The sequence below is a fragment of the Nematolebias whitei genome, chromosome 16 (genome assembly GCF_014905685.2).
Source record: "Nematolebias whitei isolate Nwh7 chromosome 16, NemWhi1, whole genome shotgun sequence".
NCBI lineage: Eukaryota > Metazoa > Chordata > Actinopteri > Cyprinodontiformes > Rivulidae > Nematolebias > Nematolebias whitei.
In genome coordinates, this window is record NC_056513.1 from 24435900 (window position 1) to 24453352 (window position 17453).

Sequence of the window (17453 nt, forward strand, 5' to 3'; positions counted from 1 at the left end):
ATATATAGGGGAGGGTTAATATATAATTTTTAATATATAATTTATTGACTTTTTAAATCAGCAGTGATGATTGCGTACTGAGCAGCTGCATATTGTACGACAAAATGAAATGTGAAGGATGGAAACTGCAGATGTCTTTCCTCAGATTGATCCACTCTGCTTCTGGCTTTCTCCCGTCTCACCTCTGATCATTTCTGCACCAACAGGAGCTGAAGGGTCACATGTCTCAGCTGCGGCCTCTCTTGTCGGTGGTGGAGCAGTACAGACTGGACCTGCAGACGCTGACCACCCTGCGGTCAGAGCTGCTCAACCTATCGATCGTCCTGACAGCCATTCAGGAGGAGATCGGAGCGTACGACTACGAGGAGCTTCAGCAGAGGGTGTTACTGCTGGAGACCAGACTACACAGCTGCATGAACAAACTGGGTACTGATACAACTTATTACTGCTGCTGAAGTTCAATGCAACAGAGGAGTTCATATTTTCACATAGGGAAAAATGTAGCACCTGTTTGGGTCACTGAAAAGAGGTTACTTTATTCATTTATTAACCTTATTTAATTATGTTAAGACAGAATTATCACTGGTTTTGATCAAACCTTGTTATTGACTTTATGCACAATCTCATCAAAAATTTTCAGATCTCATGAGAGGTGATAGGACCCGTTCAGAGCATGAAGCGGACTCAGCTACCGCGCTAAATTTAGCTCAACATTTGTAAAACAACTGATTTTAAGCCATTTTGACATTTACTAAGATCTTTTTTTTTATTTGGTAGTCACTTATCATGAATTATGCTGACCCCAAACGTCAATAAGTTTATATGTACACCAAATGATCACTTTCTGAGTATTTAATTTTAATCCATCCAGTAGTTCATGAGATATTTTGCTAAAAGACAGACAAGTTAATTTCAGTAGCTCATGGCAGTTTTACAAACAGATCTTGCTTGTTGTGTTGGAAATGACCCTCACTACTAATTCACCAGATTTTGGCTCTATTTCTGTAAAATTGGCTGAGTTATTGTCATTGTTGTGTTTGCTAAGATTGTTTAGTGTAGCAGAATAAATAACAAATCACACAATATAGATGATCCATCTGTTCTTTTATGAAATAAAGGCACTGCGAGGACATGAAACCCACACACAGAAAGGGCATGGCTGACCAACATGTTCAATCCCAGTATTAGGTTAAGGTGGCAACATTAATCACTGCACCACCGTGAAGCTCTGCTTTACAAGGGTAGCATAATTTCTTCCATGCTTGCAGAGGGATTATCACCCAGCATGGAATTTTGAAAAGATGCAATTAAAAACAAAGCATTAAAGGATTAGTTTGACATCTGGGAAAGTGCTCATTTCCTTTCATGCCCCCCTGCATGTAAATGTAAACTTATACCCAGTAGCTTTTGTAAATCCTCCTGTTTGGCCTCTATTTACAGGCCGCGACTCAGTCCAGACGTTGGCTCTTTGCTTTGTGCTAAATCAGGCTGCTCACACGGCGTTTACATTTACTTCACAAAATCAAGACTAATGATGAATATTTTATCTGACTCCCTGCAAAACAGCAAGCAATTTCAAAAAGTTGTGAAACAGCTATTTCAATAGAAACCATTGCTCAAAGAACCAACACTGACAAAGTCGTGTGTGAGGATTGAGACAGAATCTGACACAAGCTCTAGTCGTAGAACAGCGAAAGGTCTGAACAAAATGAGACTGTGAATAGACGGTGGAAAATGCATTATGCTGCAGGAATGCTTTCAGATATTTATGTGGACATCTGAGTTCTGCTTCTACCTTGAAAACCAGTTTTTTATGAAATTCATTGTAACTGATGTGAATCCAAGTTGAAAGAAATTCTAAACTTAGTGAAATAACATTTTACAGCCTCCTTTTGAGCTTATGTGAAGTGTTTAAAACATAAAGGAGTTTGATATCACTTTAATGCTCGGAGCTTTAGAAGTGAGGTTCTGTAGAAAGTTTATTAACAATTACCATATTTTTCACCATATAAGTCACTTTTTTTGCATAATTTGCATGTTTTGTGACTTATACGCTGAAGTGGTGTATTTATGGATTTTTCTCATATTTAAAAACCAATTTTTGGCTGAGATATGACCGTTTTCATTCATTCTGACTGAAATATTGAGCACTACCATTTTCAGCCACTATATGGCCCTCGAGGTTGTATGGTATGCCATTGTATCATTTAATGGGTAAAAGTGGCTATTAATGACACAATTGGCTTGCCACAGCCTGACACCGTTGTCTGCATGGAGCAACCGTCAAATCAGCTTCATTTTGCTGCACCACCCCGGCAAAATGCAGCTAATTTGACCATTTAAGTGCATTTATTAAGTAAAGGTTCAACCGAGACACACATTTGCTATAATGTTGAGCAAACAAATAATTGTTTTAGGTGCTTATCTTATTAAATTTTGAAAAAATGCGCAGCGTTCCTCCTTCCTGATTTCCTCCCTCTGCAAGCTCCCAGTGCACTGAGGCAGCGAATACTTTGCAGCTGATTTGACCGTTAAAGTGCATTTATTAAGTATAAGTTCAACTGAGACACACCTTTGCTGTAAAGTCAAGCAAACAAATAATTGGTGTTTATCTTGTTAAATTTCGAAGAAATACACAGCGACTCATCCCTCTGCGCGTGCCCGCTTCAGCATATTGGCTTTTGAAATGCAGCTGATTTGACCATCGAAGTGCATTTATTAAGCAAAAGTTAGACCGAGACACAACTTTACTATAATTTCAAGCAAACAAATGATTGGTTTTAGGTGTTAATCTTGTTAAATTCTTGTTAAGGTCCTCCTGTGCATGCTCCAGTGGCCGACATTTAGCAGCCAATCGATGTTTGGCACAACACCGGTCCACATTTCTGGGTTGTCAGAGGTGAAGCGTAACAAATGAGACGCGTCAGCAGTGACACATAATAGATGTGACATATACAGTGAAGGGATGTATTTATGGATTTTTCCACTTTATTAGACATTTTTGGACTGATGCGACTTGTAGGGTGGAGCAACTTTTAGGGTGGAAAATACGATACTATCTTACATGTTGTATAAGCTCTTCGAACAACCTCAGTTTGGAGAGTTTCAAGTTTTCACATTACACACCAAATTATCCCCCAATGAAGATAGACACCTTCATAGGCAGGTGGGGAAATAATAAACTAGTCTTTCTGCAAAAAATTGCAATATTCCAGCTGAGATGCCCCAAGTTGCATCACATGTGCTAAAGCCACTGCAAATGTTTTTGTGTGCTCTCAAATAACCTAAATTCTATTTAAATAAATATGTAATGCAAAACTGACAGTAATGTCATGATTTATTAAATATCACATTCATGAAATTTTTAATGCGCAAGAGTTAGAGATAGGAGGTGTTTGAAGGCGTATTTGCCTGGGCTCCTCTCAGACTAGCTGTTAGCTTAACGTTCAAATATAGAATCAAACTGTTTCTTCTTAGCTCATTCATAAAGGTTTGTACAACAGGTAATATATTAATTGTTCATAACCTTTCCACAGAACCTCACTTCTAACTATATGAATAACAGCTTTATGTCTTTGCTTAGATGATTAAACATTGATGCTAAATTGTAAGTCAACATGCTTTTGGAGGGAAAAAAGAAAGAAAACAAGATTTTCTCTGTTTTTAAATGTAATTTTTTTTATTTATCGTTTTTATTTTTCTTGTAAGTTTTTACAAGCTGTTGGTAAGCTGCGTCATGTCTGGTGGAGTAAACATCACTCATTGCTACATCAAAGCTTCATTTCCATTGTCCTCTTCTTTTTCTGCATAATTTATAAATTACGTTTCTTGGGATCTCTTCATAGGTTGCGGTCGTCTGACTGCTGTGAGCAACCCGATCACCGTGAGAGCCTCGGGGTCCCGTTTTGGCTCCTGGATGACTGACGCCATGATCCCCAACTCTGACAGCAGGGTAGGTGTATTTGTGCAATTGGGTAACTTTACTAGAATGAGTCAAGTTTGTAGTCAAATTAGATTTTGCTTAGTTTGGGTCTTAGTTATGATGGAAACTGAAAGTGTTTCCATCGCAATCATGTATCAATCGTGGCAAAATAAACATTTTCTTTTTCTCTGGTGTTCATCGTTTTACAGAGAGCAAGATCTTTCAATGAACATTCAAGACCGTTGAAAATCTTTCCATGAGTGATTGTCTGAAGTACACTTCACAGTCTGTCAGCTCTGTGTTCAGAGAAACCATCAAAAATAAAACGCTATACCTCAGACTGCAAAGGCCTCAGTTATGATAAATGATAAAAATCAATATGTGATTGAAAAAAAAACAAAAAAACAAGCATGACTTGTTTGGAAGGGTTCTCATAAACCCCTCTTCTCTCTAGAGCTAGCTTAAATATTCCAAAGTTCGAGATAAAGAAAGACAAGATTTCTAAAATATTCTACTTTGAACGGATAAAACTGAAATAAAAAGGTTTTAGCGTAATGGTCAGCAAGTTTCTTGACAAAAAACTGTGTTAGACATCTAACAAAGTTAAGTCATGTCCTCTGGACGAATAAAAAAAAATAAAAATGAAAAGCTTGTTGAAACATTCTGCCTTTAATCCAAAATACTCTGCCAGTCTGAGGTGCTGCGATAAACTCAGTCTTATAAATAGCACCTTCTTAGCGTGGATCAACTAGTTTGCTGCTGACAATCAAAACCAGCTGTTCACATGATAAAGGAGGACCATCAACCTAATGATGGATTGTTAGTGCTCTGGTGGCCACTTGCTATTCACAGGGGGCTGAGTGATACTAACAATAACATCATTGTAAGAAGGTGACAGTTAGATACAGAGGCCTCCACCCCTGTTTAATGATGGACAGGTTCTTTTCACAAAGATGGCCTCCTTTACTCCTCTCTCAAACCATCGTTCCTCTCTATCCAGGATGTGAACATCTTCTTCCCTAAACGATTGACCGGTGGCCTGGAGATGAGTGTAGACCACAGAGTCCTGGCCTGATGATGTTGCTCTTCTGTGCTGGTCCATCCTTTTGGCCTTTTCTACCTGGATTATTGAGCATGCATCAGGATATTAGACAGAGATCTTACAGAAGTCAATTACTTCAATGCTTTGGCTATACGAGCAAGTTTGACCTGTTCACACACGGCTTCTGATCTTTGCTGTACAATATGATGATAAAAGACAATATATTATATTTCTGGTTTAACAATTTAACTAAAGTTTGGGTGCCAACATTTTGAGATCTTGCAAGAACTATAAAAAAATTGACCCATTTTTTTTTTTTTTTTTGCTTCTTTTTTTTTTTCTTTTTCTTACCATGAGGGTTCTCAACAATATATGCATGCAGGTGTTTATTATATTCTGTATTTGCACTGCCATGTTATAACATTAAAAAAGTTAATAATTGGCCCAATAGTGGTAGAGCAGAAGCTAAGGAAGCACACCTGTGATTGCAAGGTTGCTTGTTCAAACCCCCTGCTAACCATAACATCAAAATGTAGGTGGAAAAGGTGATGTATTCACACCTGCCTACACCCTCATTTGCCATACCCTGGACCCTTGAGCAAGACCCCCAATCCCCTCCCCCACGCTCCCCCAGGCACCCTAGATGCACCACACAGAGTGGTGCGTTAGCTTGATGGCCTGTGGTTGCATCAGTATCCATCCAGCATAAAAAAAATGCACAAATTCGCTCATTGTGGAGACCCCTGAAGAAGGGAGCAGCTGAAAGCAAAGAGAAAAAATAATTAAATTGAGTTTAATACTTTGTAATTAAATCTTAAAGTGAAAGTAGCATTCCTCAAAGGAATGCACATCACTCGCCCACTTGCATGTCAAAATAAAAATGCAAGACAAAGATTACAAGCTGAAAATTTATATTTTGGTCAAATCTCAAAAATATTGTTTGTCACATGTAAAATATTTGGCTGTCAGTGCTCAGGGTATGTGATGGATCTCACTCTCAGCTGCTAATACACTAATACAGTTGCACGATGACCCAGTGGTTAGCATTGTTGCCTCACAGCAAGAAGGTTCTGAGTTCAATCCCCAGGTTGGACTTGGGATCTTTCTGTGTGGAGTTTGCATGTTCTCCTCGTGTTTGCGTGGATTTCCCCGAGTACTCCAGTGTCTTCCCACAGATCAAAAACATGCATGTTAGGCTGCTTTCAGGCTCAGGCTTCCCTTGCAAAAGAAATCTGTGATCTCAATGGGATTTGCCTGGTTAAATAAAGGCTAAATAAAATGCATAGTTTTAGCTCAACATTTGTAAAAATATCAGAGTCTTAGTAATTTTGTGTTTGCTAAACTTGTGTATTATGATGGACATGTTGAATCTGATTGATTTCAGAAAATAATCAGTTGTAGATGCAAATCCAGTGAGTTTCATTTATTTAATGATTAATTCTTTTTGACAATTTCTTTTAAATAATTTCTTTAGTTTATGGGAGATTTGGCTAACAAAGAGACAGCAGAACACACAGAGACAAAGGCAGTTTCACAATTTGACCTACCTTTTATGTCAGCAGGTCATGATTCTAGAATTCTATTCTAAGAAGATTATTAGAAGGTTCTAGAATTGCGCCGCTCAAGGTGGCTGCATGTTGGAGCAGCTCTGTTACTTTCATTCTGAGATTTTGCTTTTGGAAACTTTAATTCCTCTTTTTCTGGATGTAAATCACATTTTTTGGATGATTGTTTCCTCTGGTATCAGATGCTGTGCAGCTGGAAGGATTTTTACTGAAACTTTTTTTAGTTTTGGACATTTGTTATGATGCGTAACCATGGCAACAAGGCAGTTTTCTACAACCAACAGCAGCTGATTAGCATCTCAAAAGCTCAAATAATATCTCAACTACAGCCCCAAATCTCAAGTGAGTTGAAAAGGATGTTCTGTGGATGCATTCTCATCTACCTGCCAGCTGTGCTCGAGTGCCTGACCACTGAGATCCTGGAACTAGCAGGAAACACGGCTCATGACAGCGGAAAGACAGGATCGTCCCTCGGCACCTACAGTTGGCTGTTCGTAGTGACAAGGAGCCCGGCAGGCTGCTGGGAGGAGTGGCCATCACTCTGGGAGGAGTTCTGCCCGACATTCGGGCGGTCCTACAGCCCGAGAGAACCGAGAGGCCAGATGAGTCTGAGTGGATGGATCGGACGGCATCTGCAGCCAGTTTCTTAGGATCCACTGTGGGATGGACCTTTACAAGAGATCCTTCCTGTCTGCAGCCATCAGCATCTATAACATCTCTTAATGAAATGAGGATAACGAGTTCAACAACAAATAATTTCCCTCTGGGATTCCATCCATCCATCCATCCATTTTCTTCCGCTTATCCGGGGTCGGGTCGCAGGGGTAGCAGCCTAAGTAGGGAGGCCCAGACTTCCCTCTCCCCAGCCACTTGGGCCAGCTCTTCCGGGGGAATCCCGAGGCATTCCCAGGCCAGCCGAGAAACATAGTCCTTCCAGCGTGTCCTGGGTCTTCCTCTGGGCCTCCTTCCGGTGGGACGTGTCCGGAACACCTGACCAGGGAGGCGTCCAGAAGGCATCCTAAACAGATGCCCAAGCCACCTCAACTGGCTCCTCTCGACGTGGAGAAGCAGCGGCTCTACTCTGAGTCTCTCCCGAATGATCGAGCTTCTCACCCTATCGCTAAGGGAGAGCCCAGACACCCTGCGGAGAAAACTAATTTCGGCCGCTTGTATCCGAGATCTCGTTCTTTCGGTCACAACCCAAAGCTTGTGACCATAGATGAGTGTAGGAACGTAGATCGATCGGTAAATTGAGAGCTTTGCCTTTTGACTCAGCTCTCTCTTCACCAGGACAGACCTGTACAGTGCCCGCTTCACTGCAGATGCTGCACCTATCCGCCTATCGATCTCACGCTCCAGTTTTCCCTCATTCGTGAACAAGACCCCAAGATACTTGAACTCCTCCACTTGGGGTAGGACCTCCTCCCTGACCCGGAGAGGTCACTCTACCCTTTTCCGGCTCAAGACCATGGCCTCGGATTTGGAGGAACTGATCTTCATCCTGGCCGCGTCGCATTCGGCTGCGAACCGCTCCAGCGAAAGCTGTATATCACCATCTGATGAAGCCAATAAGACCACATCATCTGCAAAAAGCAGAGACGGAATCCTAAGGCCACCAAAATGGATCCCCTCAACACCTTGGCTGCGCCTAGAAATTCTGTCCATAAAAGTTATGAGCAGAATCGGTGACAAAGGGCAACCTTGGCGGAGTCCAACTCTCACCGGGAACAAGCCCGACTTACTGCCGGCGATGCGGACCAGGCTCTGACACCTGTCATACAGGGACCTAACAGCCCGTATCAAAGGGCCCGGTACCCCATACTCCCAGAGTACCCGCCACAGGGCCCCTCGAGGGACGGGGTCGAACGCCTTCTCCAAGTCCACAAAGCACATGTAGACTGGTTGGGCAAACTCCCACGCACCCTCCAGGACTCTGCTGAGAGTGTAGAGCTGGTCCAGTGTTCCACAGCCAGGACGAAAACCGCACTGCTCCTCCTGAATCCAAGGTTCGACTATCCGAGGGACCCTCCTCTCCAGAACCCCCGAATAGACTTTACCAGGGAGGCTTAAAAGCGTGATTCCCCTGTAGTTGGAACACACTCTACGGTCCCCCTTTTTGAATAGGGGGACCACCACCCCGGTCTGCCAATCCAGGGGAACTTCCCCCGATGTCCACGCAATATTGCAGAGTCGCGTAAGCCATCACAACCCTACAACATCCAAAGCCTTAAGGAACTCCAGGCGAATCTCATCCACCCCTGGGGCCCTGCCACCGAGGAGCTTTTTAACCACCTCAGTGACCTCAGCACCAGAGATTGGAGGGCCCAACCCAGAGTCCCCATGCTCCACTTCCTCAGTGGAAGATGTGCCGGTGAGATTGAGGAGGTCTTCAAAGTATTCCGCCCACCGACCCACAACATCCCGAGTTGAGGTCAGCAGCACACCACTCCCACCATAAACAGTGTTGGTGGCATACCGCTTTCCCCCCCGAGACGCTGGATGGTGGACCAGAATCGCCTCGAAGCCATGCGGAAGTCGTTCTCCATGGCATCTCCGAACTCCTCCCATGCCCGAGTTTTTGCCTCAGCAACCACCCGAGCCACATGTCGCTTGGACTGCCAGTACCCATCAGCTGCTTCCGGGGTCCCACAGGCCAAAACGGCCCGATAGGACTCCTTCTTCAGCCTGACAGCCTGACTAATCCCTCTGGGATTAATAAAGTATTTTTGAATTGAATTGAATTGAATAAAGAGTTACAGATGTTAATTATCAAATCATACTTAGTTTAAATATTTATTCAATGCTAATTAATTGTTTTAAATGTTTTTCATATATACATATATATTTACATGCATAACATATATATTTACATACATACATATTCTTCTTTCGGCTTTTCCCTCTTCAGGGGTCTCCACAGTGAGTCATCCTCCTCCATCTCTGTTCTCACTCCAACTACCTCCATGTCCTCTCTAACTGCATCCATATATCTCCTCTTTGTCTTTTTCCTGGCAGCTGCATGTCTAACATCCTTCTACCAATATACCCACTGTCCCTCCTCTGGACATGTCCAAATCATCTCAGTCTGGTCTCTCTAACTTTATCTCCCAGTTGTTCAACCTGTGTTGTACCTCTGATGATCTCATTCCTAATCTTATCCATCCTTGTCACTATGAGAACCTCAACATTGTCATTTCTGCCACTTCTGGCATACTCTGTCCTTTTGTCTATTTTATTTGTGTTTCTTTAACCTTTATTTCCCTGTCTCTGATCCTTGTGTCTGTGTTCTCTGCCATTTCCTGACCCTCTCTTCAGTCTGTCTCTCCAGCCACTCATCACTCACACCAGTTGGTAATCAGTAATCGTCCCAGGTGCACTCATTTCTCACTCTACCTCTGCCTTATTTAAACTAGGGATGCACAATCTACTTTTTTTTTTTTTTTTTACTTCCGATCCAATACCGATGCCTAAATCTGAATATCGGCCGATACCGATCCAGTTCCGATATCATTATCATCATAGATTTTATATGAGGCTGTAATAATCTCCTCTCAAGTACAATTTGTACAAATATATGCATGCATGTCCAAAAAGGCAACTTGAGGTAAGTTTTATTAATTTTGGATAAGTTTTAAAGTTAGAATTAAATTCTGCTAACACAAAACATGTTTCTTTTTATTCCTAGCTTTAAAATGGATATTAAAGTGATTAATTTAAGTGCTTGTTTAAAGTTATTTTATATTTTATAAGGGGCAGATATAAGAATTGTTTTCTTCTTTCTGCACTATTTTCATTCAATGTTTTCTTTTTGATGATTTTTTTTAAAATTTTGTTTCATTTAAATGAATGAATAAATGAATTAAATTAAATTAAATGTTAAATGGCTTCAAACATCTGCTAAGTTCATGGCATAAACCAACAGGCATGTTCCTGTTTTTAGTATTTTACATCACTTTATAATGTAGCTGTTTTTGTTTTTAATATATATCATTTTCAAATCACATGTTTTTTATGATTGTTTACTGTTGTACTGATAAATATCTCCTGGAGGGTAAACTATATCTTGACTGCAAGTATCAAGCTGTGTAATCCTTCGTTTTCTACAACTGATAGTGGTTGGTCATTAATTATGATGAAATTTAGCAACTTCTCGGTAAATATTCGAGCTCCGTGGTTTCAGGGATGTCTTCTTCTTGTTCAATCTGATTTGGGGCAGATTGGACGTGGCTGGCCGGTGTCGAGTCGCCTCTTTCGGTTTGACCAAAGTGTAGTGTCACGCTGAAGCCACGGAGCTCGAATGTCCATCGTAAAACTAACTTTAACGTGGTTTAATGTGGCGCTATGGCTCTGCAGACATTGCTGTCTTGCTTTGTGGTGTTTAGTGTAAAATACTTCCACACAGTGGACATGTTTAGATGAAAAGTTTGTTAGCTGATAGCCACAGTGCTGCTCACTCAGCCCTCACGTTGTAGCTGGCTGCAAACTATGAACTGGATTTCCTGAATGTAAGGCGGGTCTTATTACTCTGGGTTCATGAGACACGCCGCCATTCAGGAAATCCATTCCATAGTTTGAAGCCAACTTGCATCATGGATCGGAAATATCGGCTGGTGGATCGGAAAAATCCGATACGTAAATTATGCTGGTATCTGAGGCCGATACCGATACTGGATCGCATCGGCCCCATCCCTAATTTAAACCCCTCCTGTTCACCACTCAGACGTCTGCTCATCGATCTGTATGTCTACAGACAACCTGGTCTTCCCTCTATTTCCTCCAGTCTGTCATGTTCCTGTTTTGCTCTGTGATGTACAGTATGTAAGTTTTGCTGCCATGTCGGCTTATTGTTTTCGTTTGTTTAATAAATTCCTTTAAATTTACTTCCCGTTCTTCGTGTATGCCTGCGTTTGGGTCTAACGACCAAGGATTATGGCAACTTCCAGTTCTTTTTCCCGTCTTTTTGTCCATGTCTCTGTCTCCAGACCAGACAACATAGCTGGTATCACCACCTGTCCTGTAAACTTTTCCTTTGACCTTTGCTGCCACTCTTTTGTCACAAATCACTTCTGAAACTTTTCTCCATCCACTCCTTCCTGCCTGGACTCTCTTTTTCACTTCTTTACCACATTCCTCATTTTCCTGGACAGTGGACCCCAAGTACTTGAAGTCCTGCACCTTTGTGACTTCTGCTCCTTGTAGCCTCACTGTTCCACCGGCATCCCTCTCATTCACACACATACTCTGTCTTGCTACAGCTGACTTTCATTCCTCTTCTTTCAAGTGCGTACCTCCACCTTTCCAAGTTCTGTTCCACCTGTTCCCTGTTCTCACCACAGATCACAATGTCATCTGCAAACATCATAGTCCACGGGTATTCCTGCCTGACCTCATCTGTTAGTCGGTCCATCACCAGAGCAAACAAGAAGGGGCTCAAAGTTATCCTTGATGCACTCACAACTTGACCTTGAAGTTATATGTCACTCTTACAGCACATCTCACCAATGTCCTGCTGTCCTCATACACGTCCTGTACCAGTCTAACATACTTTTCTGCCACTCCAGATTTCCTCAATACTACACCTCCTCCCTCGGCACTCTGTCACATGCTTTTTCTAAATCCACAAAGACACAATGGAGTTCTTTCTGACCCTCTCTGTACTTCTCCATCAGCATCCTCAAGGCAAAATTTACATGCATACATATATAATTATATTATGTATCTGTATATCCAACAATTTTCTTTATAAGCTTCTCCTTTCTTCCAATGCAATTTTTTTCATCAAATTTCTAACATCAGGTGACTTTGGTCTCACTCGCCGCAAGCTTCATTCATTCTTTCATTGTAAAGTGCACGCACGCACGCACGCACGCACACATGCACACACACACAAGACAGACTCATTCATACAATCTGTTCAGAGGGTGCTAGTTGTCAAGGCGACTGTCTCCCAATTGCCAGATTTATATCGTTATGGTGACCCTTAACTGTTCCCTTTAGAGCTTTTCCCTGCTGATACACACAGCTTACTGTATGTATTCCAGTTATGGTCTCCCTTTTGCCCAGTTATTAGTGGGACTGGAATTGTTGGGGGGGTGGGGGGGTGGGGGGGGGAGTCATAGGTGTAGAGATTTCTAAACACTACTGATGATTGTATGTGGCTTCTTCACTCATCTGTATTTCCTCTTGGTTATAATTCTATAGCATTTTATATATTTATATCTATTCTAATTATTATTCGATACTATATGTTCCCAGATCTTGGTGTAACATTCAGGATTCAAAGTAGACATTGTTCATAAAAGTGCAGAATGAAATCCTCCAACATTTTCTATACTTAATTAAAAAAAATCACTCGCTCAGCTACTGAAGGCTGTTTAATCTTGGTTTTTCTCTCAGCTCTTCTAAATACAGTTACTGTACATTTACCTTAGTGCTTTAGTGTGTATCCTTCAGGCCTGGCAGCATGTGGTCTGCTTCCTTCTTCATTAAACATGAGCAGAACTTATTTTCATGGTCATTTTCAGAGTGCTACCAAAACCACAGTAATCAGTTTACACTTACTTGTTTCACAAGTTGAAAAAAATATTCAAAGCACATTTTACCAATGATGAGAGAAGCATAAAATGAAAGAATGAATGAATTTTTATAATTATTATTATTAAAAATTTCTAACATTCAAAGATTTCAAACAGAGTAAAAACTCACCTGAAGTTTTAAGTCCAGGGAAGTGAGGAGAAAAACATTATTCACTAATGCATGATCTTTTTATATTGTTTATTATTATTATTATTTTTTAACCTTTTACTCCTGACCTTACCGTCATGTCTTATGATGTTACATTGGCTCTCAGCTTTCCTTGCTCATTTCCACAATGAAACAGTGTATTAAGCTGTAAACGACGATTCTGATGTTTGAAGTCAAGCTACAAATGCTTAATGTTTTATTACACTACTCATATGTGACATTGTCATATTGTTGACTATGTGATAATTTGAACCTTAAATTGGTCATTTTTTGCACATTCTCTTTAATTTACTTTCTATCCGACTTGTTTGTATTCAGTAAAATATGTTTAGAGTTTATAAACTTGACATATTCGAGCTTGGCCTCACTCATCCTTCCGTTAAGTTTTTATTCCTGTGATCTCCTGCCTATCGCTTCTCGGCCTTTTGGCTAAGCCTTTTGCACCCTGAATCTGTGTCCTACCAACCTCCCTCCTCCTTCATTACAAAACAGAACTGGCCAAAACCTTTTTCAAAAAGCAGAATAATTAGAGTCACGAGTTTATTCTGACTTCCACTAAACACGTTTGTTTATCATTTCACTTTTCTGATTCTCTGCCACCTCACCTGTTGAGGTTAACTATACTTTAGATGTAATTCTAAATAAAACGTTAAGCTGACAACAAAATACCTTACAGTTACAAATTTTCTCATTGCGTTGAGGTCAGATCGATTCATATTGAAATGCGTAAAAAATAAATCTCAAGAGCTTTTGTGTGGTCAAACAGGGAAGCATTAATATATTTTACACTAAAAGCCATCTCCCATTATCTTTAACTGCTTCTTCATTTGCAGGTTGCGAGGGTCAGTGGTGCTCATCAGTGGTGGGATGTAACTAAGTACAAGTACTTTGTTACTGTACTTAAGTACATTTTTCATGTATCTGTACTTTACTTAAGCAGAGTTAAACGTGGGTACTTAACTTTTACTCCACTGCATTTTACATTAAGTATCTGTATTTTCTACTACACCACATTTCTATAATGCGTTGTGTTACACGTTACGTTCGCATTTTGTTTTTCTTTTTGTTTGTTTGTTAGTTTGAAAGTAACCAATGGCAAGAGGGGAGTTGGTCCATTGAAGCTATGTAAAGTGGGCAGATAACATTAGACCCGCCTTCAAGAAGAGCTGGGTCAATGACGTATATTCTAGTATATACGTCATTGAGCTGGGCGCGCCCACATCACCTCTAAAACACCCAAACTGGATTCCACTGCGGAGAGTCAGCCAGAAGATATGCACCACCCATGGCCTTATTGAAAGAGTATTGAAAGAGTATTGAAAGAGTTTTGAAAGAGTATTGAAAGAGTATTGAAAGAGTATTCAGTACAGCAAGACAGATTTTATCTCCCAAGTGCCAGACTGGACTCAAAACTTTGAAAACCAATTTCTTAACTTGAACAAGGAATTATTGCTGCCATATTAAAATGTGTCAGTTCATGATGTTAGGACAGGAGACACGAGATGTCTCCAAATGTCTCAATGCTCAGGTCCAAGTTTTGAAAATGGTGTTAAGAAGTTAAAATATTGTTCACTACTGACCCATTACAAGGTTGACTAGACAGTATTTTAACTGTCCAATATTATAGGCAGAAACATGGGTGTGCTATGGGGTCTCCAGTTTCTCCTATTGTTGCCAACCTGTACATGGAGGAGGTAGAAAAGAGAGCCTTGACGTCCTTTTCAGGGACACCACCAAGTCATTGGTTCAGGTATGTTGACGACACCTGGGTTAAAATTAAATCTCAGGAAGTCCAACATTTTACTGACCACATCAACTCTGTGGATAAATACATCAAGTTCACACGAGAAGATGTAAAAAATGGCAAGTTGGCTTTCTTGGACTGTGAGGTCTCAGTCTCTGATAGAGGACATTTGCAAACCAAGGTGTACCGCAAACCCACCCACACAAACCAGTATTTGCAGTTTGACTCCCATCACCCTTTGGAGCACAAGTTAGGAGTCATCAGGACTCTGTATCACAGAGCAGACAGCGTCCCCACTAGCTCGGGAGCCAGGCAGAAGGAGAAATCCCACACAAAACAGGCTCTAGAGCAATGTGGATATCCTAACTGGGCCTTCCTGAAAGCAGAGAAGAAACCCAAACAGGACTCCAGTCAGCCAACAGGTGAAAAGGAGGAACCCAGACCCAGACCAGTGGTCATTCCGTATGTTGAGAGGGTATCAGAGAAACTGAGACGTTTATTTTCTAAACATAACGTCCCAGTGGCTTTTAAACCCCAAAATACATTACGGCAAAGACTGGTTCATCCCAAAGATCCAGTCCCCCGGCACAAACAGAGTAATGTTGTGTATGCTGTTCAGTGTCAGGAGGGCTGTGATCAGTCTTACATCGGGGAAACTAAACAGCCACTGGCCAAAAGGATGGCCCAGCACAGAAGATCAACATCATCAGGCCAGGACTCTGTGGTCTACACTCATCTCCAGGCCAGCGGTCACTCTTTCAGGAATGAAGATGTTCACATCCTGGATAGAGAGGAACAATGGTTTGAGAGAGGAGTAAAGGAGGCCATCTTTGTGAAAAGAAATCGTCCATCATTAAACAGGGGTGGAGGCCTCCGGGTTCAACTGTCCCCCTCTTACAATGCTGTGATTGCTAGTATCACTCAGCCCTCTGTGAACAGTAAACAGCCATCAGTGTGCTAATGATCCATTGTTAGGCTGATGGTCCTTGTTGAGCATGTGATCAGCTGGTTTTGGTTGTCAGCAGCAAACTGGTTGATCCACTCTGAGACGGTGCTATTTAAGAGACTGAGCTGAAAAAGAGCACCTCAGACTGAGGAAGTCTCTTGGATGAGAGACAAAACGTTTCTACATTTTTTTGCTTTGTTTTGTTTTTTGTTTTTTTGAATGTCCAGAGGACCAGATTGAACTTTTTTGGATTTTTCCACCTGGATTATTGAGCATGCATCAGGATATTTTAACTTGAGTTGATGACAAACTAGAGTTAAACTGATCTGAGCCTGTTCCTTTGTCAGGTCTCATGCTCCTTTTTTCAGGCAGACAACTTTTACTTAAATGTGTTTACTGCAGTTTACATGACAAATTGGTTTTTCTTTGTGTTAAATAAAAACTTTCAAAGGTATTATCATTCCTCTCTTATTTTGCTTAATGACATTTAACTCATCCCTGAAATTCTGACGCACAGAATCACAAGTCCAAGTGTGAACTGTGTCACAGAGTAAACACGATAAAAACATGTATTATCTGCTGCATTGTTCATTAAAATGGCTCAACACTATTAATGTATTACAGAAAATATACATACGGTAGGCACACTTAATGATATTGTACACCATTGCATTAGATAATACATTCAACAAGTACTTTTACTTTTAATACTTTAATTAGTTTTAAAAGCAATTACTTATTTACTTTTACTTAAGTAAAAACATTAATGTGGTACATCTACTTTTACTAGAGTACATTTGTGTCCATTTATTTGTACTTTTACTTAAGATTGCTGCCTGTAGTATAACTCAGCACCTGTGCCGAGTTTTGGTTGAACAGACTACATCTGTCCTGATGCATGCTCAATAATCCAGGTAGAAAAATCTAAAAAAGTTAAATCTGGTCCTCTGGACATAAAAAAAACAAAAAACAAAACAAAGCAAAACAACAAAAAAATGTAGAAACGTTTTGTCTCTCATCCGAGAGACTTCCTCAGTCTGAGGAGCTGTATTCAGCTCAGTCTCTTAAATAGCACCGTCTCAGGGTGGATCAACCAGTTTTGCTGCTGACAACCAAAACCAGCTGATCACATGCTCAAGAAGGACCATCAGCCTAATGATGGATCATTAGCACACTGATGGCTGTTTACTGTTCACAGAGGGCTGAGTGATACTAGCAATCACAGCATTGTAAGAGGGGGACAGTTGAACCCGGAGGCCTCCACCCCTGTTTAATGATGGACGATTTCTTTTCACAAAGATGGCCTCCTTTACTCCTCTCTCAAACCATCGTTCCTCTCTGTCCAGGATGTGCACATCTTCATCCCTGAAAGAGTGACCGCTGGCCTGGAGATGAGTGTAGACCGCAGAGTCCAACATCATCATCATCAACATCATCAGGCCAGGATTCTGCGGTCTACACTCATCTCCAGGCCAGCGGTCACTCTTTCA

At 41.1% G+C, this 17453-nt stretch overlaps 1 protein-coding gene across 1 annotated transcript in view; it reads left to right on the plus strand.

The window, feature by feature from the left end:
- LOC119422976 (noelin-2) overlaps positions 1 to 17453 on the plus strand; it is a 61565-nt gene that overhangs the window by 26182 nt on the left and 17930 nt on the right. Inside the window, exons 4-5 of the mRNA XM_037690387.1 lie at positions 207 to 426; positions 3846 to 3952. Coding sequence (XP_037546315.1) covers positions 207 to 426; positions 3846 to 3952 — 327 coding nt within the window. The remainder of the gene's footprint in view (positions 1 to 206; positions 427 to 3845; positions 3953 to 17453) is intronic.